Here is a 23,554-nt window from a genome sequence, read left to right on the forward strand (position 1 = left end):
ACACGTATCAGTTGCTATGAGTGCCAGTTAGGACTGTTATTCAGAAAGAAGTATCAACTTTTAAAGAAAAATCCTACCCTAACAACTATTCTAAGTGAAAAGCAGACAAATCAGAGAAGCAAACCGAAGAATATTTTGAAGGAAATAAGACAAAAAGTAAGAAAGTAATGAATTGTTGAAAGTTGTATTCACTAAAAGGTATGGGCACTATAATGGTGGAACGCCGAACAACTTTCCAACATCATCTTTGACTCGGGAGCGTCTTTTCTGTTTAGAGGACATTCGTAGTATGCAAGCCAACATATTAGGGACTTTTAGATTGAGTGGACGAGAACACGACGAACGCCGACTGATCATGCGTGTCAACGTACTTAATTGCCCATGTTGACTACAATTAGAAATCTTTTAGATTGCACTCGACGATATACATACATGCAGGAAGTAACACTCTGAACATCACGGACAAAGAAAGAAGACAAAATATACAGTTCCTCATTCTACCCTCAACAAAAGAACATCCCTTTACTGCTATTATGTAAAAATGTGTAGAACAGGTGAATATGCATGTGACACCTGTTCCACACATTTTTACATAATAGCAGGGAAGGGATGTTCCTTTGTCTACCTGAGGAACTGTATATGTTATGCGCACGCGGCATACTAGTACCTTGAGCATGTAAAGGCGCTATATAAATATCAATATTGTATTTATGTATGTACTAGATTTAGGAGAATCAAGGTTGACGCATTCTCGATCACCGACTGAGACGACGTAACGCATGCGAAGTGCCTTAAAATGACGTCACACGTTGCAGTCAAAGCTGTCGACGTGCAAATCTAAAAGTCCCTATTGTTTGAGTAATATCCCAAGGTAGAAGGCGCTTAAGACAAAAACATAAATTTATGGGATTTTTGAACTCGACAAATGGAAAACTTCAATATCCCAAAGCCAAAAGCCATATGTTCGCCTAGACAAATTATTGAAGTCGGGGTACATCTTAATCTTCTTTAAATTGTTATATTATGTTGTTTTGCTTGTTTGCGTTGGTTTTTTGTTTGTCTTGTTGTTGTGTGGGTGCGTGTGAGTGTGAGCGTATGAGTGTATGTGAGAGAAGGAGAGCGAGGGTGTATGAGAGTGAGGGGTTATATCAACATTGAAATAGAGAGAGAAAGAGAGAGAGAGAGAAAGAGAGAGAGAGAGAGAGAGAGTGGGAGGGAGAGACAGAGAGAGAGAGAGAGAAAGAGAGAGAGAGAGAGAGAGATGGGGAAAATGGGGGGAGCGGAAGATAAAACATAAATAACTAGGGTGTGTGTCTACTGTCCATCTGTGTGAGATAGAGAGAGGGGGGTAGAGAGAGAGAGAGAGAGAGAGAGAGAGATGAAAAAGGGGGATGAGCTCCGTCTGTGTGAGAAAGTGAGAGGGGAATAGAGAGAGAGAGAGAGAGAGAGAGAGAGAGAACTAGAGAGAGATTTTTTTTTAAAGGATAAGAGAGTAAGATTATAACTAGGGAGTGTGTCTATCCGTCTGTGTGAGAAAGAGAGAGAGAGAGAGAGAGAGAGATGAAAAAGGGGGATGAGCGGAAGATAATCAATAAATAACTAGGTTGTGTGTCTGTCCGTCTGTAAGAAAGAGATAGGGGAGGGGGTAGAGAGAGAGAGAGAGAGAGATAGCATGAGAAGAGGAAAGAAGAAAGAAAGAAAAAGAGAATGAGGTATTTTATTTATTTATTTATTTATTTCTAATCTTTTGACAGGGTAGCCCATTCACCAACAAGTAGTGGTCTTCCATGGGGCCCTGAATGAACACATTTACATCGTTTATAACATTTATACAGAACAGTTACACAAATAACACTCGTTTGCAAAATAAACATATATCATTAACCTAGTAAACAGTAATGTCAATAGGAAAATATTAATTAAGTCGCAATTATGTGAATAAGTCATGTAAATATTACAGAACATGCACATGCCATTCACAAATTACAACTTTGTTTAAACAATCTCTTATCAAATGAATTTACAGAGGAAGCCGTTCTCAACGAATTATCTAGCTTACACTGTATTCCATTCAAATATAGAAGAAACAATTGGGCTACACTTATAACAATCAGTGTGAAATCTAGGCACACGTAAACCTCTACTGTCTATTTGCCTCGTATGATGCTCATGTACATCATTAGGATTGATTAAGCCTACCTGAAGGTAAGAAGGTGCTAAGTTATGAACGCATTTATATATCATCATAACGCGACTTAACTCAAACCGCTTGTCTAGTGTCATCCATTTAAGACTTGTGAACAAACCAGCCGACGGTGTGTCATAATGTCTTGTTCAATATTATTCTTGCGGCCCTCTTTTGAATTTTTTGAAGCTTAGTTGTATGAGAATGAAATCTGTTCGACCATACAACAGAGCAGTAATCTAATCTAATCGTGGCAACACTAGACTGTAATAGTAACTTTAAGGATTTTTGAGGCAAAACAACTCTTTGCTCTCTTTATCATGCTAATGTTTTTCTGATATGAAAGCCCCACTCTCACCTCTCCCGTTTTTCTACATGCATCTCTCTCATTCTCCATTTCAATAATTCGCCTTCTTGTATTTATCTTTTGAAACATACTCGATCTTCTCTCTGTTTACATTGCCCCCTTTCTCTTCGTTTATCTTTTATTCGACCTCTTTGCCTCTATTGTTTCTTTCTGTTAAACTCTATGAACGTAAAACAAAAATATATTTCGGTTTATTATTCCCACTCCTCCAATGCCTCCATAATATATTCCCCTCAGCTCCAGACCCCCCCCCCCCCCCCTCCCCATCTATCATTCTTCCTCTCTCTCTCTCTCCTCCCCTCTCCGTCTAAATCTTGCTCTCTTTATCTCTCTCTGCCCTCCTCTCTCTCTTTCTCTGCCCTCCCCCTCTCTCTCTTTTCCTTTTCACTTTCACTGACATTTCAACACTCCTAACCTACTAGTAGGTGCATCAACTTCAAAACACATTCAGTGACAACCTCAACTAAAACAGAGTTTAAAAAAAAAAAAAAAAAAAAATCACATTTGCCTTCGTATAAACTGATTCAATTGTATCAATTATATAAATTTACACTATCTCATTCAAATAAACAAATCAATCAATTAATGAATGAATAAATAAACAAACGAGACAGAAACAGGCATATATTTTTAAAAATTAATACACATTTTAAAATCTACCTTTTTTTTGTACAAAAGTTAGTCTTATGCTTGTATAAAGCATGTTCTTGAACTTCATGGAACAATATCTAACTGTCCTTCGGTGAATTGAGCTGTCTTGCCTCTATCAATAAAGACCCCTTAAAGACTGTCAATACTACTGGGCCAGAGGGGATTAGACCATCCAGCCAGGTCACTGACAGGTGGCCATCTCATCAACTCAGCTCTCAACTAACATAAGAAAGAGAGGATCATGGGGGACCAACAGGCACCGATTTGGGAAGTTTTCTATATAGAGGGAGCAAGTAGCTACAAGTAGGACAGTGGGGCCTTAAAACATACTTCTTACGATTCAACTATCTTTAAAAGTCCTTTTTGTATATATAGTACTTTTTGTTTTCAGCGCTCCTAAATGATCTATATTATTATTATTTGGCTTGTTGTTTTCAAGAAAAACATGAAAATGTCACCATCTCTGTTGAAATTGTTATGCTTGCATTACACTTGAATTACAATGCCCACATGCATGGTGTCTCATGAGTGCATTGTCACTTAAAGCAAGCATTGGGGGGGGGGGAGGGAGGGCTTAAAGATAAAGACCAGTTATGGTCATGCGATCGCATTGTAAAAAAAGGTTGATCATGTAGCATATAAGTGTTGGTGTGTACTGCAAGGTTCTGGAATCATCAAAATGATAAGAAATTTGGCCCAGTCTTGGTAAAGTTACAAGCACTGTACACAGAAAGATGTATATGGGACTACGCACACGTGTGCGACACATGCGTTACATGTATATATATCAGGTCCAAATAGATATAATAATTTACCAAATATATCAAAGTAGGTGGTTTCTCAGCAAAATTCGGATCAAAACATATTCTTTCACATGATTGGTAATAAGAGCTTCCATTTCATTTTTTTGAGAGGGGGGCGTTTCCAATACTGGTCTTTACCTTTAAGAAACAGAATACCGAGGGGAAATAATCCCAAACAAGGTTACCCAATATATATTCAAGAGAAGGGTGAGTTCTAGGAAAGGTGGGAAATTGAAAATGGTGTAAGCTTTTCCATTCCTTTCATTTGAAGATGGAAGAATTTCACAGAAAACAGAAACACTGCAGAGGATGACTCTTCAACTGCAGTCATATTCATAACATTAGGAACCAGAGCACTATAACACTGAGTTCCCATATGACATATCGTCGCTGTTTTCACGAAGTGACGGTAGTGAAAAAAAAATTGCATTCACTTTGCGTGACGATTTTCCTCACTACCGTCACTTCGTGAAAACAAGGACGATATATTTATTTAGATGGTCATATCTCAGCCAATACTTAACATTTTCAATTGGTTTTCAACATTCGGACATTATTTTTTATGCTCTTTCGGAAAATGAAGACAAACATTGAAAAATTCTAAAAGATAGATTTGTATGTCACAGCTTCGGACTCTATATAACAGGAAAAAAATTGACATGTTTGGACTGAACTTTCAGGCTACAAGTTTGTGTACATGAGCACATGGGACTCTCAGCACAATTGGGTCAAATTCTGATAATTTGCATGATTCCTAAAGCTTACAGTCAGCGTTTCCCGAATGCTTCCAGTTTCTTTTCTCAACAATATTGCATGACCAGGGGGGTGTTTCACAAAGATCCTAAGTTGAACTTAACTCTAAGTTTGACTTAAAAAGTATGGAGAGCCATTTGTAGCCTTAAAATAACATATATTCAAAAGTGAACCAACTCACTCAATTTTGACAAAGGGTACAACAAGTTCCTGCCTAGAAACTTTAATAGAGGTGATTATAAAAACGTGGATAAAAGATTAATTGAAAACAAGATTGCAAATAAAAGTTCTCTACTTTGTTCTTAAATCAGACATTTTTGCAACTAAGGGGTCGGAAACCATTACTTTTGTGCAAAAATAGGATTACAACAGAAGGAATAAGGGTTACTAATCTTATTTGTGAAACAAACATTACTGCTGAATTTCATTCATGATTTAAACAGCTTTTACAAAATTAACATCAATACTTAATTTTCGCCACTATATGCCAGAGGTGTGTATCACACATATTGAAATTCAATTCCATAGAGGATTATCCCTACCACAAATACGATGTTCGACAGTAGATGGCAGCCTTCCTCTTACACTGCACAGCTAGGTTAATCACATGCGCAGATAGATACAGGGACAGGGGAAGACGATAAGACAAGCTTTCTTCTGGCTCCCAGTAGGATGCAAAAGTTCATATGGTTGGACGAGCAAGTGTGCGTTTGTAAAATGGCAACTGGCTGGAATGCTCCCCAGGGAGTGGAAAATGTGCATACATTGTGTGCGGGTAAGCCTGAATCCGATGACCGGGGTAATAATATATATATATGTCGCTTAGGCACATCGTTGGATCGATGTATTGAGCGCTTGATAAACATGGAATATTATTATTATATTATTATTATTATTATTATTCTGGCTCTCATATAATCAGTCTATAAAACCACCAGCGCAATCAGTTTCTAAAAAAAGTCTATACAATCAGCTGCTGTTGGTGGATTCCTCAAAAGCTGACGTCACATGGTAAAATCAAGGTTGACACTTTGACCTTGGTTGACATGGACGACGTGCGTCTGTTGACCTTTGCCCCTGCCCCAGCCTCCGGCCGTCACGGCGTAGGTCCCAGGCTGGACTTGGATGTGAACATCTTCTGTTTTCTGCAGCTGGAAAAAAATGGAAAAAAAGAAAAAGAGAAAAATAACTTGTTCATTTTGAATGCTTAAAAAATTCTTACTGAACCTACATTTCTGTCACTTTAGTCACTTTTTCGTTCAACCGATTACAGCCATCTTTGGTCAGGGGAAATGTTTCCAATCATAATTGTCAGCAAAGGAAATTTTTTAATGGGCTTTTTCTTTGTGAGAATTTGTCCTGATGCTTGAAAATATAGTCAAGATGACCGCCCTCGACAAGAATTTTGAAAGAATTTTGGTAACTTTTTGGCCCGAAATGCCCATGTGTATTAATTTTAACCAAAATCAGGCCAAATTCGAGTCAGAACCAATTAATGGATGGAATTTTCACATCCAAATTCAATACAGAAATGTACACTGATATCAGGACAAGTCAATCCCATGGAATGAATTGACGCAGTTCAGATCACTTTCGTCAATTCGATTGGTGGATTGCGTTTTGCTACGCTCCACTGGTTTAAATATGTCAATCTCAAGCCGTCAAATTTACCTCTCATGGCATGTCAGTAAGGGCACTGTTTATAGTGAATCCACCCTATTGATTTCATTCCGAACAAACTCATGATGATATTGTAAGCCATTACGTTAGGAATGGGAAGGTCCACTTACAGGGTGTATCATCTTCTGGGGCTATGTGCTCTGTGGGGCGCTGCACCGGTTTAAATATGTCAATCTCAAACTGTAAAATTTACCTCTCATGGCATGCCAGTGGGGGCACTGTTTATAGTGAATCCACCCTATTGATTTCATTCCAAACAAACTCATGATGATATTGTAAGCCATTACGTTAGGAATGGGAAGGTCCACTTACAGGGTGTATCATCTCCTGGGGCTATGTGCTCTGTGGGGCGCTGCACCGGTTTAAATATGTCAATCTCAAACAGTAAAATTTACCTCTCATGGCATGGCATTAGGGGCACTGTTTATAGTGAATCCACCCTATTGATTTCATTCCAAACAAACTCATGATGATATTGTAATCCATTACTGAATGGGAAGGTCCACTTACTGGGTGTGTCGTCTTCCGGGGCTCTCTGTATCTCGGAGCATGGAATCTCCCACAATGCCGCTTGTCCAGTGCATTATGGGTAGACGCTGGAATGCTGGAGTAGTATCTCTGTCAAAAGGAATGACACAAGAAGGATGTTACAGAGGTAATACATGAGGATGTATAAAAACGTGAAAGAAATCTTTCACAATGGTATTAGTTCATTTGTATTGCCTGTTTTGTGATTTAGTCATTCTGTGATGCAGTGAACCACTTGATTGGCCCATTAAGGCTGTGAGAGTCTGCTGTTTCAGCACATTTTGTAAGAAGTTCGGTGATGCTTTTGTTCACAAATTATATATTTTTTTAAGCCCCTCTAAAGTGTTGGGAGCCCCTAAAACTTGATGGCAAAATTTCAATTAAATTGTATCATAATGTGAAAGAGGGGCTTTAAATACACACTGCATCTGTCTGACAGGCACCTTTAATGTGGATAGTATTTTCATGTCTGTACAAGGCTTCACGATTTACAATCACACATACTGTAAACATACTTTTCACCCAATTTAACACTTCAGTCGCTTTCTTAGACTCTTTGCACGGTCAGTTGCGTGCCACACATGCCATTTTGCCCAAAACTATAAGCACCAATTGACAGAAGGATATTTTTGTGCAACACAACGGAATTGCAAAATTATCAATTTTTCTGTCTTGATTAGCTCCTGGACATCCAATTTAACACATATACATGTAGATGAATCTTACACCAGAAACAGTTCAATAACATAGGAAGCCTTTGGTATAGCTATCCCTTCATAAATACAATATGGCACAGGGAGATCATTTATGTGGCGTACAAAAAGTTAAAAAAGGGACAGACATTTTATTTTTTTCTATGGGACCATGAGAGAGTGAGGTGCAATAGCTCAAGAGTAGAGCAGCAGTCTCGTCACCTGGAGGTCCCAGGTTCTGAACAAATTCCATGGGCTAGTGCCCTTTGGTAAGGCATTAATTCTCATTACCAAGTCCCTCAGGGAGGACTTTAAAGCCGTCGGTCCCTTGGTTACTTACTTACAAGCGTACACTTGCTATCCTAGCAGTCTGGTAAAACAAAATAAACCAAAGTGTAACAAAAGGTGCGTCTTCATCATCTTGAGATTGCCAAATAGCCCGCTATTTCTGATTTGAGAAATAATCCCAAAGTTACAAATCCTGTCTTCATCAGCTCGAGATTCGACCTCGAAACTTGAAACTCGACCTTGAGAAATTAGCTCAAGATATTTTGCTCAGCCTTAGCGCATAGTGCGAGTCTTCGGTCTGGTGAAGATGCACGGGACAAATAGCTGGATATTTTGCCAAATAGTGGGATATTTGGCAAACTATCCCAAGACATCTTAGGATGACAATCCCGACCAAATATCCCGCTAATTGCTACTTCGGTCTGATGAGGACGCAAATTAGCTGGATAGTTTGTGATCGGGATAGTTCAAATAGCCGGATATTTGGCAATCTCGAGATAGTAAAGACAGGCCTATATTGTAAGAAGGGCCATGGATTCCTATCTAAAAGTACGAAACTTACCCTACATTGTCTGCTGCTTGTAGTCATGTACTGCAGGATGCTCCCAAAGGCTTCATTTATAGTGGTGTAAGTCAGAGTATCCTGGACAAATTGCAATAATGGAAAAGGAGATTTAAAAAAAAAATATATATATATATATATACCTCACTTTAGAAATCTAGCCATCTGATTAGTCGAAATTGGAGTCGTGATTTTAGCCATGCCCTCATACCCGCTTACTAGTCAATAGTCTTTTGAAAAATGCCCTTATACCCACCTACCGGTCAATAGTCTTTAAAAAGTGCCCTTATGCTGCAACCTCCATTGGTTTACATGTTAAAATTGTCTTTGTGCGAGCGCAGATGCCATGCAGTGCTTTTTGTCTGCGATTCCCAAATGGTCGTAACATTCAGGCAACTTTCCAGCAACGATTAACAGACAGTGTCTCAGATTTTCCATGATGTTTTAATCAGTCTTTACGCATTAATAAAAATTGCTTGCTGAGATAGTAGTTTACATGGGTTATATCAGGATGTAATGTCCCCTTGAGCCTATAGAAACGGGGATGCCTCTCATAGCAGTCAATTTATTTATACTATAAATAAATTAATCACCATTCTTTATCACTGACCTGAATAGGAGGGGTCCCCTGTTCTCTAGGTTCGGGCCAAGTGACCTCTCTCCTTCTCGCTCTCTCTAAGACCTGTTGTCCTTGGTGGTTCGCTCTGCACAGTGTGCAGGACATCCAGTCTTCAGCATGCTGTGTGTGAGAGAGAGAAAGAGACAATACACCAGTGATTACTTAATCAAACACAGAGACAGAGAGAGGGGAGAGAGGCAGAGAGAAAGAGAGAGAGAAAGAGAGAAAGAGAGAAAGGGAGAGAGGGAGAGAGAGAGAGAGGAGAGAGGAAGAGAGAGAGAAAGAGAGAGAGATAGGGAGAGAGACAATATATGACTTATTACAGAATCCAACACAGTAAGGGAGGGACGATCGAGCAACAACCTGTGAATTATTACAGTACCAATTAAAAGAAGGGGGACAGAGATAGAAGGAGAAGTAGAGAGTGAGAGAGGGGGGGGGGGGGACCTCTCTCCTTCTAGTTCTCTCTAAGACCTGCTGCATAGTGTGTAAGACATCCTGTCTCAAGCCTGCTGTGAGAAAGAAAGAGAGATAGGAATAGGAAGAGAGACAGCATTTAAGTGATGGATTACTGAATCGAACTTAGTAAGGGAGAAAAAGAGAGAGAGAGAGAGATTATAAATCCCCTCCGCGGCTAATAATTTCTGACATTAATTCCCACAAGTTTGTTGTTCAGAATGCAAGAACTGCTGGCTTTAAAATAACATTTTTCCAAGATACCATCAGAGTGATCAGACTGTGTGGAAATGAACTGCCTTAAATGTTGCATTCAGCTTCCTGTTGAACAGGAAGACGAGAGTGAAGTCATGTGCAGGGGTGATAGTGAGCACTTGAGTAAAACAAAAACAAGAGGATTTGGGGGAGGGGGGGGGGGAGGGCATCTAACAACATTCCCCCTTTTTGAGTGAGCAAAATAGGGAAGAATAGAGAAAATAAGGGAAAAATCAGGAAAATCAGGATAAAATTGTAATAAAAAAAAAATCAGGTAAACAAAAAAAAAATCTATATATATTAATAATCAGGAAACTGATTTAAATTGGGTTTTTATCAGGCCTGCATGTGCCTGATTTTTGCTTTACACAGAGAAAGACAGAGAGTACTATCAAATAACACATGGCGCAACGATGAGGCCCACATTATTCCACAAATTGTTCTTGTTATTGTGGGTATGCCCAGTTTCTTCACTTCTACTTCAAAAAGAAAAAGAATATAATAATGATAAATTATACTCACTGAGTGGTTCATTATGTGATGGCTCTGGATTGCAGTTTCTTGAGATTTCACAACTGTATAAAATAACAGGATATAATATCAAAAATAATAATAATATTCAATTTTAATTTATTTCACATCTCTTTAAAAACACGTCGGAAGATATACAAACAAATCAGTATAAATTGAACAATATAAATATAAAAACAATCATTGACATGGCACTATGAAAGAAGGATGAAGGGTGGTGGATGTGAGGGATGAACAAAGGCCATTGGCCTGTCAAGGCTGATTCCTTATATTACCACACTTCAAGAGAAATAAATTCAAAAATAAACAACAACAACAATCAAACAAACAGATAATATAATATACAAATAATGAATGGTTATGAGTTCAATAGTGCGAATATTTTCATGAGTTGAAAGATTAACATTCTATTCAACGAGGCATCAGCCGAGTTGAATAGAATTAATGTTAATCTCAACAAATGAAAATATTCGCACTATTGAACGAATGAAAAACATTCAGTATTTGTTTTATACAACATCAAAGAAGATCTAATAGAACGTTAGTCAATAAATTATGCTTCACTCCTTATATGAAAGATAAATTAAAGTTGGAGTCAAGCCTTCTCGATTACATTCAGATTGCCTTCGCTTCAGATACACACAGGGATACGCGCATGGCAGAGAGGTACGCAGTCTGCATGTAACCAAAAATGCACGGCGCATATAACCCAAAATGCACGGTCGTGCAATATAACATATTTTGAATATTATGTGACCAACAATCCTCCAATCAAATGACAAGGATCCACGTAGGTGTTGAATAACATGGCATAATCACATGGTCATGTTCATGGTCGACACCTAAATTATTTCCCGCACATCAAATAATCCGAAGCTGCACAGTACATGATGATACCCACTGAAGAGGAAAAAAAACAGCGCTATCCAATCATCAATGACGAACAACTAAAAAAAAACAGTACAGCCAGGCAGAAATAATCTTTTTTAGATTGGTCAGCCTAACAAGAACAACATAAAACACAACATATTAATCAAGCAGACAGTATAGTGGGAGGTTGTCTAATGTCTACCTTGATCCCCCCCCCCCCCCTGGAATCAACTGCCCCGGATCATCCGTATAGCAACCACTCTAGACACTTGAAGATTTATTATGTATTTAACTGATTTTCCCAAGGTCTTCATACCTTGTATTGAGTGCAGTGAAACCAATTGTGTGAGAGTTCTATATAATAAAGCAAACATATTATTACTATGATTATTATTAACAAAATTTGTTGTCTTCGTAATTTAATTAACACTCACTCATACCTTTAAAGTCTTTGAAATATTTTTAGAATATTTGTGAAACCTTGAAGGTAGAGTGTTTGATTTTCTTTTTGAAGACTACATGTATTTGTCTGACTGGACAACTGCTCAATAAATACAATTTTGCATTTTCATTGCCACGATAGGAGCTTAATGTTCATGTATGGACTATTCATGAAAACCTGAGTACAAATTGAGAAAAATCTAATTAAAGTATTTGTATTCACAAGACTTAATTTCATTTTTTTAAATCTACATGTATGACTATCATCTTTGTCAAAAATTGTTTGTGTGCACGAACATATTTGTGTGTAAATTCTATAGAGACTAGAGATGGAAAAACAAGACCAATGCTTGTGATGCATCAGGGATTCACTGCTTCCTCCTCGAGTGCCAAGCGCAGCACTCCTTCAGACTTCACTTCTCTTTTCGTCCACATTTCGAGCATCATCAACTTCATGAGTGTCAGCGCAGACATCGCATTCTTTACGACTCTTCAGCCAGAGAATGAATTTGTGTTTCTGCCTTAAAGCCTCCACATCATCGCGTGAGCCCTTTTCGTTGTTCTTCGACAGCGCCAGTCATCATTTCCATTGCCACTGGATTTTGGACGTCATTTCTATTTGTAATAATTGTAGAAAACTTATTTCATTCGCTGCATTTATTCATGTTAGGGAGGCCAATGCCCGGGCGTAAGGCTTCTACACCTACGATTTGTGCGCTCGTCGCCCACTTCAAAAAATTAGCAGAGAGAAAAAAATGATGTAAAAATAAAAATTGATGAAAATAAGAGGGCAGGTCCAAGCTATTGTCCCCTCTGTGGGTCAAATTTCATCTTTATATAAATTTAACAAACTATACCTCATTTTAAAGCTGAAACTATGAATTTTATGAATCTGATAAAAAATTAAAAAAATTCTCAAAATACGAAGAGTACCAAGGTCACGAACTTTGATTTGTATTAATTAGCGTGACGTACGGGACATTACATTTTTATTTTTGTATCTCGTTTGAATTTTTTGTTTAAAATTAAATATCTCAGGAATTGTAGACCATCATGCTAAAAAATAGGAAAAAATTTACAAACTTTCAAAATTAATTAATTATGCAAATGAGGTAGGTTCCAAAGTGTGATGTCCCGTATGTCACAATTTGATCATAATTTGTTTAATTTTAATTATGAAAATAATTTTTTATTTTAAAGATATTCTAGGAAGTTCTAATTTAGATGAATACCTAACAAAAAATAGGTTTAACAAAAATTACAAAAATTCTGTGTTGATTACATAATCAAATTAAGAAATGTGACGTACGAGACAAGTGTGTGACGTACGGGACAACCCCATATAAAACCAATGCAAGATGTGAAAAAGGAAATGACCAAAAGGAGAATATATACTGTGTTAGGAAACTTGTTGTATACAGGGATGAACATTCCAACTGGGTCCCTTCTAGGAATTTACTTGTTTGTCCTGAATTTGATGTAATTAGTCTTCAAGCCAGACCCCTGGTATTATCAACTTTGGTATTTTGCCAGTTGATGTCCCCAACATGGGCAGGATGCTAAATATGTAAATCATAATAGTGTACTAGTTCCTGGAATGAGTCTAATGAAATTATATGGTAGTAGATGCACCAGAAGCTGGCTTTTACAACTCAAAGATGCTGCAGGTAAGAATCTTAGCACATGTATGCTATCAAGCTCTCCATGTGAGGTCTTTTTGATATTCTATTTAAATGTCATATACATGTATGATGGTAAAGGATTACAGCATACATGGAGCCAGCTTGGGAATTTTGATCTCCTAAAAACTAAATCATAACTGTTAAGGAAGGATAGCCTTTTTGAGTATTTCACACTCTCACCCACTTAAGATTTTTATCACTTTTACACCCATGCATTTTTGTTGATTTTGCTTTAATTTTGAATTGTGGAAAAGGTCAAACAAACCTTTAGGGTTTTAATTTCTTATATCTGGTGGTGTTAATAAGATGTCTTTAACCAATACAAAATACATTCAAGATTTATATTTTTATATCCATCTTTCACAAACATGTAGGCTACATTAATGTACATCAAAATTCTTGAATATATATGACAGCAACATATACACTGTACATGTTTTAATCTGTGATAAAAGGATTTAAAAAAGACAATATGTTCAGCATTATCTTTGAATTCCTTCAAAATTCTATGATATTACTATCAAGTAATTCAAACAAGCTATGAAGAAAAGACTTCATATTTTTAATGTATCTTTGTTCACAAACACTTAGAGCATAAGAAATGTTCTTTGACAAAATATGATGTGCTGAGTGTGCCCCTGTGTTTCAAACAAGTTTAAATAAAAGTTTTCAAGTTCAAGTTCATCTTCTTCATTAATTATTATTTAAAAACATTTTGCAATGTTGAATGGAATGGATAAAAGAAATGAGAAAAGAAGCATGACTGCACATGATAGATGGGTAAATGGAATTAAAATGGTAATATAGTGTGTATGAATATATTAATTCAATTTGTTTTCTTTGTTAAAGTAATGTTTGTATTGATTTACCCCATAAATTAACACAGATGATATTAAGTGATGGTCAGAGGATCTAATTGGGTTCTAAAACACTCTAATTGTCACTGATTTAAGTTAAAATTGTTCACATTTAACAAATTTTGACGAAAATTCTTCATTTCAATGCATTTTCCCATAGGGAAAAGTTGTCCCGTACGTCACGTGTCCCGTACGTCACATACACACATTTATGTTTTGGTATATTACATAACAACGAAAGGTCAGAAAAATATGGTAATAGTTGTGATTAATGCTTGATTCCATAATGAATTAAGATATCATTACCATAAATCTCATAACTTAATAAATTCAGAGAACTTTTATGATGAACTTATTTTTGAAAAAGTCAGAAATTCTCTGGTCCCGTACGTCACGCAGCACATTAATTACATTAAAAATTAATTTATGAATTGGTCAGAACTAAAACTTTCCACAAATGAACTAGCCCATAATAGCCACAGACTCATACCAAAAGATAGCCATATAAATAATGTCATCCATTGTTATTTCTTGTTTAAAGTCTCTGAATGTCCCGTACGTCACAAAGCAAATAGCTTGGACCTGCCCAAGAAAAGAAAATTATACATTTCACAACATACACTATAATCACGAATCTGTAACAGTCTTTCACCATTTGTTGACGATCTTGCAGATTTTGACGTATTTTAATCCAATAATTGATGCAGCAGAAGACCATGATGGGCGCGCACAACCGCCTAAGAAAATCCTAGAGGACGTAGAGGTTTGCTCACTAAAAACCTTCTCATTGGCAGAAGGTAGATCCTAAAAATATGGGATCCGTTTTGAGTAAAGAACTTTTGATAGAGATCAACATTTCAGATGTTCACAATTGCCACTTCTAACAACTAGAAAATATAAAGAAAAAAGATTATATCTTTTTAAATACAAATGTTTACAAACTGAACATTCAAAAGTAGATAGAGTACGATGTTTCTGTTAATCTTGCGTTGGATTGAGCCCTATAGCTACTTCCATCTCAAAATGAGAAGGAAAACTGTGAACAGTGACGTCATTGTTCGTGCCAAAAATAAAGGGTATAGCGACATATGTCTGAGCTCTGGTCAGATCGTGCGCAAAACAGTCTTATTTATAGACCCTAGTACCTTATTCTCACAGCACTAGATACGAGTGTTGTGCAGTAATGTATGAGAAGTGTTAAAAAAGATATTTCAGTAAAAAAAAAAAGTCTACGTGAGCAGTCTATACTCCAATTGAGAATTGAAATGAAAGCCATGATTTGAAGGTGTGTGTTGTATGATACATGGTTAGTGAGTGTGTATGTTACGTATAGCGAAAGGGAGAGGGAGAGAGAGAGAGAGAGTGAGAGAAATATTAGTACACGTACGTTGCATGGATATGCGCTATGCATGCTACTGTCCTATTGTGTTCGCTGCAAGATGGATGTTAATTGGACCTCGTAACTTCTTGATCGTTGATAATGCAGTGTCAGATTGATCTTTACTCATGAGGAAATACTATTGGATTTGAAATATCACCTTAAGGTAGGCCTACTTATTAAATTTAATTCTTTTCTAGGATTATATTGACTACAATCACATAGATCTACGTGTTTTTTTCTGTCAGTTCATGTTTTGTCCCTCCATGGCTCGATTTCAGGACTGCGGCTTGCAATGCAATTACCTAGCTGTGTCGGTGTGTGCGACCGATTCAAGGCTAACCGCTGATGATGAATGGAATTTCGCGCGAAGTTTTAAACTTGTTGTCCGGGCAATGACACGCCCAATCCCCTCGGGCCTGTCTAATTATGAACGTAATTTTGCGACATGAAATATAATTGTTTCAAGGCTCTTACGTATGGATAGGCGTAGAAGGAAGCTGGATAAAAAGAGCTGGATAAAAAGAGCTGGATATCTCCTATTTGATGGAACTTCTCGAGTTGGCAGATAGGTGAATTTTCTTAGTGAAAGAAAATACTTTCTTTTAATCTTTGTTTTTATTATAAACAAATTAGTGTCTAGTAATTAAAAAGTTAGATTTGGGCATTGGCCTCCCTATTCATGTGGTCTACATGTACATCTCATATAGTATTGGCCAAGAATATCCACAATTTTCATGTCATTCTTAATCTTAATGGTTATTTTATTTGCCCGAATACACTTGCTGTAGATCTAGACTAGACTAGACTAGTAATAGTATTTTGATACTTTCTACTTTTCTAGTGAAGAATACCTCAATAAAATTAAAGAAAAGGGAATACAATTCGTCATGTGTTTTATTGTCTTTGCAACCTTGCTTCCTCGTATCTAAAATATAAATAGTGTTATATTTAGTAATCAGTGAACAGTCATTACAATCTTTATTTACAATCTCAATCCAAAGAATCCGGGCTAACTCGGCCCACGGGACTACTCGGCCCAGCTGGAAAAACTGGGCCGAGATGTCCCGACCTGATTAATCGATCGAAAGATATCAATGTGTATATGTTTGTGCTCTTTGTGACTTAATAATGCCCTTTCCAACCTAAATCTTTAATGGAATTGTGTTAAATGATACTAATGAAGACAATCTATGACTTATCTTTAGGTAAAATGACAAAAAAAATGACATTTCGGACAATTTACTCACAGCTCGCAATCCGCATTGCCGCACGTACATTAAATGTGCGTTGTATCTACTCGGACCACTGAAATTCGAGCAGTGTTTTTGTCGGAAAACCACTGCAAAAATATCATTTTTATCTCGTATGAAGGTCTATTTTTTATTCCTGACACAGATTTCATTATTGAGAAGTCGAATATAGTACATTTTAGACGAGATGGTTGATGTTTGTTCACATTCTTTCGTCCTGGCCGTAAATTAGCAGACTACTGCCTAGTGCTACCGCAGCAGCTCAGCTCAGTGTGCAGCTAGCCGTACAGCGCCGCCGGCCGGGTCGGCGCGGGAATTCACTGACTCGTGCCGGGCTGCTGCACTGCATTGCATGATTGTACTGCCCAATTTGATCGAGTGATGTGTGAGTATAACTAATCAAACTAGATCTATATCTACTGTATTATCATTATTCATTCCGAGTAGAATATCCCATTTGATTTAGTGAGTAAACTAGACCTAGATCTATATCTACTGTAGCTACATCATATCATACACTAGATTAGTCATTCAGAGTAGAATATCCGATTAATGAAGGAATGGAATTTTTCTTTTTTCATAATCAGATAATCATATTTTACTCCTAAAAGTTAGAGACTTGATAAATAGCTAGATCTAACTAAGGGCCTAGCCTAGTACTCTAAGCAGATTCTTCAGTGAGCTGAAGAATTGCCTTCTTATTTTTTTGGAGGGGCCTGCTTCAAAAAAATTCTACGAAAAGAAGGTATTGGCTTCAAGTTTTTTGTATAAATAATGTAGCCCCCACCAACCCCCCCCCCCCCCCCAAACAAACCAAAAAAATCTCCTTTTTGTTCCCTTTTTCTGGGAATCAAAGAGATATATACAAAGCAAAGCAATTAAGACATGATTTTGCAATGACGTGCCGGTGCATGGAGGGGCAGGGGCAGAGGCGGCCCTCCCGGGGGGTGGGGGCAGGGGGGGCACAGTGCCACTCCCCACTTTTTCAGATACCCCAAAAGTGCCCCTTTTTACATAGAAAAAGTGCCCTTTAATTTTGTAAGAAATGCCCCTTTTCCCTTGACAAGTGCCCCTTTTACTTAGTAAAAGTGCCCCTTCCCCCTTTTCACCTCTGACGTGTGCCCTTTTTTATTTTTGACACGTGCCCCTTTTCCTTCGGCATGTTCCCATTTTCCTTTGCAATAAGTGTCCATTTTCCATTCTCATAAATCTTGAAATAATCTTGAATAAGTGCCCTTTTTAATCTTTTTTTCAAACATGTCCTCATTTTTATTTAATTGTTCTAACTTTGTTTATTTATTTAGGTTTTTTTTTGCCTTGTAACTTGCATATATGAAATAATACATACCAATACCACAACACAAGGAATGGTGTGGCGTGTCATCTGTACTGGTTTCTGCATGTTACAATTTTTTTTGGGGGGGGGGGGGCTGGGGGTTAACAGATTTATAACTGATATCTGTGTACCTGTATAAATATGTATACTATAAATAAATAATAAATAAAAAAACAAAATTGCATTACCACAACGTGGCATAAAATTAATACACGATTACACCTGCTTATCATTTGTTATGAGTCTGCTTTACGTCATATTGTTGGAGTTTGTATCTTGGAGTCGTAAACAAATGATGTTTATTGCTATTATGTGTGTTTTTCAAACATGTCCTCATTTTTATTTAATTGTTTTAACTTTGTTTATTTATTTAGGTTTTTTTTGCCTTGTAACTTGCATATATGAAATAATACATACCAATACCACAACACAAGGAATGGTGTGGCGTGTCATCTGTACTGGTCTCTGCATGTTACAATTTTTTTTTGTGGGGGGGGGGGCTGGGGGTTAACAGATTTATATCTGATCTTGTGTACCTGTAAATATGTACATACTATAAATAAATAATAAATAAAAAAACATAATTGCATTACCACAACGTGGCATAAAATTAAAACACGATTACACCTGCTTATCAATTGTTATTTTGAGTCAGCTTGACGTCATATTGTTGGAATTTGTATCTTGGAGTCATAAACAAATAATGTTTATTGCTATTATGTGTGTTTTTCAAACATGTCCTCATTTTTATTTAATTGTTTTAACTTTATTTATTTAGATTTTTTTTGGCCTTGTAAATTGCATATGAAATAATACGTACCAATACCACAACACAAGGAATGGTGTGGCGTGTCATCTGCATGTTACAATTTTTTTTTTTGGGGGGGGGGGGGGGCTGGGGGTTAACAAATTTATATCTGATCTTGTGTACCTGTAAATATGTACATACTATAAATAAATAATGAATACAAAAATAAAATTGCATTTCCACAACGTGGCATAATACATAATGGAGACAATGTTGATGATGTAAGGGATGGAGATGATGAGAGGGATTGGTGAGGGATGTTGATGATGAGAGGAATGGAGATGATATTGATAATGAAAGGGATGGAGACAATGTGAGGGATGGAGGTGATGAGAGGGATGGAGACAATGTGAGGGATGGAGATGATGAGAGGGATGGAGACGATGTGAGGGATGGAGACAATTTTGATGATGTAAGGGATGAAGACGATATTGATGATTAGAGGGATGGAGACGTCTCCATCCCTCCCGTCTCCATCCCTCTCATCGTCTCCATCCCTCTCACCATCTTGTCACCATCTCCATCCCTCCCATCATCTTCATCCCTCACACTGTCTCCATCCCTCACACCGTCTCCATCCCTCACACCGTCTCCATCCCTCTCATCATCTTCATTCCTCACACCGTCTCAATCCCTCACCAATCCCTCTCATCAACGTCTTCATCCCTTACATCATCAACATTGTCTCTTTCCCTCTCATCCCCTCCATCCCTCACCAATCCCTCTCATCATCTCCATCCTTCCCATTGTCTCCATCCCTCTCATCATGTCCATCCCTCTCATCATCTCCATCCCTCTCACCATCTCCATCCCTCTCACCATCTCCATCCCTCTCATCATCTTCATCCCTCTCATCATCTCCATCCCTCTCATCATCTCCATCCCTCTCACCATCTCCATCCCTCTCATCATCTACATCCCTCTCACCATCTCCATCCCTCTCATCATCTCCATCCCTCTCTTCATCTCCATCCCTCTCATCATCTCCATCACTCTCACCATCTCCATCCCTCTCACCATCTCCATCCCTCTCATTGTCTCCTTCCCTCTCATCATCTCCATCCCTCTCATCATCTCCATCCCTCTCATCTCCATCCCTCTCATCATCTTCATTCCTCTCAACTCTTGTTCTTTTTGGTTACTAAATAGTAATCAATTATACTGCTTTATTGCTGATTTTTTTTTTTTTTTTTTTTTTTTTGGGGGGGGGGGGGAGTGGAAATTCGTTTTGACCCCCCCCCCCCCACACACACACTTTTTCGTTGGGAGGAGGGCGAGTCCCCTGCCCCCACTTCTGGCGCCTATGATTGCAAGAATGGCTGGATTTCTGAAAAAGGGGCACCTACAAAGGGACACATCAACAATAATAAAAACCATTTTTAGATATTTGTATAAAGGCCTACGCCTTCGTCAAGATTGTGAATACATTACCACGAATGACATCAATACTTGTTTATTTCTTTACGTGGAACAACATTATTGTTTAAGCAACATACTTCGCGATTTGGTGTGATGGACTGAATATCGATTTTCGAGCAAGCGAGCTAAAAGTGTAAGGTCCCATTTGAAAAATTACATGATGAATATTAAAGACAATTTAATGAAGAAAGACTGAAAAGTTCTTTTATGTAATTATGAGTAACATTATAATTAAAACATTTGAGAAAGAAAAGTAGGCACCTATCAGAAGGGAAAAGGACATGTACAAAATGATAAGGGGGCACTTTAGGGGAACCTGAAAAAGTGGAGGCACAGTGCCCCCCCCCCCCCCAACCAAGAATACCGCCTCTGACTGTGGGCAAAAGTGCGAAACTAACCCAGAAAATCTAGAAATAAACCAAATTTCAATTTTATTTCGAGGGTCAACTGCCCCCTTCCCCATCAGTACGCCAGTGCTTCCAGTAGGCCTATCCTTCCATGAATTCCTACCATTAAAAATTATCAGAAGGGAAAAGGACATGTACAAAGGATAAGGGGGCACTTTAGGGGAACCTGGAAAAGTGGGGGCACAGTGTTCCCCCCCCCCCAACCAAGAATGCCGCCTCTGACAAAACTAACCCAGAAAATCTAGAAATAAACCACATTCCAATTTTATTTCGCGGGTCAACTGCCCACTCCCCCCCCCCCCTATCAGTACGCCAGTGCTTCCAGTATCCTACCATTAAAAAAATTCTGGGACAGAAAAATGCAGCTGTTATAGACCTCTAGATCAAAAGTATATTATTGTTACAAGGGAAATCAACTTTATTCTTTGTAATTGCTGTGTTTTTAAAAGCACAAAAATCATGAAAAATGACAATTTCATTTCAATATATATTATTGTTAAAAGGGAAATCAACTTTATTCTTTGTAATGACTGTGTTTATAAAAGCACAAAAATCATGAAAAATTACAATTTCATTTCATTTTAGATCTAGAAATCATGATGGGAAAAAGTGTGGCGAGTTGTCCAAAAAGGCTGTGGCGAGTTGTCCAGGGTATTGTGGCGGGATGTCCAGGGTATTGTGGCGGGTTGTCTTTGTGGCGAGTTGTCTGGACCCACCCCATTTCGTTGTACCGTTCTCGACTCTTTATCCTTATCTGAATTTAGTTCCGTCCCCCCTTCCCGCGCGGAAGCTTTGATGTTTCATCAAATAATTAGAGAAAGAAGACGATTCGTTGCACCGTTCTCGACTCTTAATCCTTTTTCTTCCTACGTCCTCTTCCTTTTTCTTTTTTTTTTTTTTTTTTGGGGGGGGAGGGGGGGGGGCGACCGCCCCCACTGCCCCCCCCCTCCCTGGCTACGCGCCTGCCCCTCCAAAATAAAAAAAAAGAAGGCGATTCTTCAGCTCACTTCTCTTACAGTACTAGGCTAGGCCCTTACGAGAGATCTAGCTATTTATCAAGTCTTTAACTTTTAAGAGTAAAATATGATTATCTGATTATGAAAAAGAAAAATTCCATTCCTTCATATTAATCGAATATTCTACTCTGAATGACTAATCTAGTGTATGATAATGATGTAGCTACAGTAGATATAGATCTAGGTCTAGTTTACTCACTAAATCAAATTGGATATTCTACTCGGAATGAATAATGATAATACAGTAGATATAGATCTAGTTTGATTAGTTATACTCACACATCACTCGATCAAATTGGGCAGTACAATCATGCAATGCAGTGCAGCAGCCCGGCACGAGTCAGTGAATTCCCGCGCCGACCCGGCCGGCGGCGCTGTACGGCTAGCTGCACACTGAGCTGAGCTGCTGCGGTAGCACTAGGCAGTAGTCTGCTAATTTACGGCCAGGACGAAAGAATGTGAACAAACATCAACCATCTCGTCTAAAATGTACTATATTCGACTTCTCAATAATGAAATCTGTGTCAGGAATAAAAAATAGACCTTCATACGAGATAAAAATGATATTTTTGCAGTGGTTTTCCGACAAAAACACTGCTCGAATTTCAGTGGTCCGAGTAGATACAACGCACATTTAATGTACGTGCGGCAATGCGGATTGCGAGCTGTGAGTAAATTGTCCGAAATGTCATTTTTTTGTCATTTTACCTAAAGATAAGTCATAGATTGTCTTCATTAGTATCATTTAACACAATTCCATTAAAGATTTAGGTTGGAAAGGGCATTATTAAGTCACAAAGAGCACAAACATATACACATTGGTATCTTTCGATCGATTAATCAGGTCGGGACATCTCGGCCCAGTTTTTCCAGCTGGGCCGAGTAGTCCCGTGGGCCGAGTTAGCCCGACTCCAATCCAAACACCTGCAAACACACACGTGCACACGCCCGTATCCGTAATTCTAAGAACTCGACAACAATCAGACATGATTTTCAGCACATGGGACTGAAGTCCTAAAAAATGCGTAATGTTATGCAAGTTTTCTTGTGAATACGTGTATAGAATGCATTCCTGTCACCATTCCATTCCCGTTAAATGATTGTTTGTCTCAATCTCAGCATTTTAAAAACAATTGTCACATCTTTTTCTTACCCAAACACAATGCTTTGTCAAGTTTGAACTCAGCTCTGACCTGCCTGGATGGATGATGGAAAAGCTATTTGTTTTTGTTGTTCAGAGCGTCGATACGCGCGCTTGGCTAGCCTACATTCCAGACAGTTATTAATGCATTCTCAATATTATATGCATGGTAACTATGTAAAACACCCACCCTCTCCCTTTCCTCCTCCTCCTCCGGATCCTCTTCTTCTTTTGTTCTCTACTTCTTTTTTTCTTCTTCATCTTCTTCCCTGTTATTCTTCTTTCTTTCTCTCTCTCTCTTTCTTTTTTTCCTTCTATTTCTTCTATCCTTTTCTTTTCTTTGACCCTTAATTAATTTGGCTTTCCTAATTTCTCTCTCCTTTATCTTCCTTTAAAGTGCGGGTTCATAGAAAATCACAAATATGGCTAATAGCGTATTACTAGAGACTTGTAAGCTAACAGATGGCCATCACACAAGTTTTAGGTCAACTACATAATCGGGTGGTTTATAAAAATACATATAAAACAACCTCCATAGCATCTGGGATATGCGAGAGATTCGCCAGAAAATAACAA

At 38.0% G+C, this 23,554-nt stretch overlaps 1 protein-coding gene across 1 annotated transcript; it reads right to left on the minus strand.

Annotated features, from left to right (window-relative positions):
* Positions 1–4,493: 4,493 nt before the first annotated feature.
* LOC105439093 (A-kinase-interacting protein 1-like) lies at positions 4,494–23,100 on the minus strand. The gene is made up of 6 exons (XM_030988453.1): positions 22,991–23,100; positions 10,362–10,414; positions 9,120–9,248; positions 8,510–8,590; positions 6,950–7,057; positions 4,494–5,910 (listed from the first exon to the last, which is right to left on the minus strand). Exons 2-6 carry the CDS (start codon positions 10,371–10,373, stop codon positions 5,764–5,766), a joined length of 477 nt encoding a protein of 158 aa, XP_030844313.1. The 5' UTR covers positions 10,374–10,414; positions 22,991–23,100; the 3' UTR covers positions 4,494–5,763.
* Positions 23,101–23,554: the final 454 nt, after the last annotated feature.

This window comes from Strongylocentrotus purpuratus, unplaced genomic scaffold, assembly GCF_000002235.5.
Source record: "Strongylocentrotus purpuratus isolate Spur 01 unplaced genomic scaffold, Spur_5.0 spur5_scaffold_17, whole genome shotgun sequence".
Classification (NCBI taxonomy): domain Eukaryota; kingdom Metazoa; phylum Echinodermata; class Echinoidea; order Camarodonta; family Strongylocentrotidae; genus Strongylocentrotus; species Strongylocentrotus purpuratus.

Coding starts and splice junctions, on each gene's coding strand:
- LOC105439093 (XM_030988453.1), bottom strand. Junction 8,591..9,119: donor AGGGGACCCCTCCTATTCAG/GTCAGTGATAAA, acceptor CAATTTGTCCAG/GATACTCTGACTTACACCAC. Junction 5,911..6,949: donor CCCGGAAGACGACACACCCA/GTAAGTGGACCT, acceptor ATTTTTTTCCAG/CTGCAGAAAACAGAAGATGT.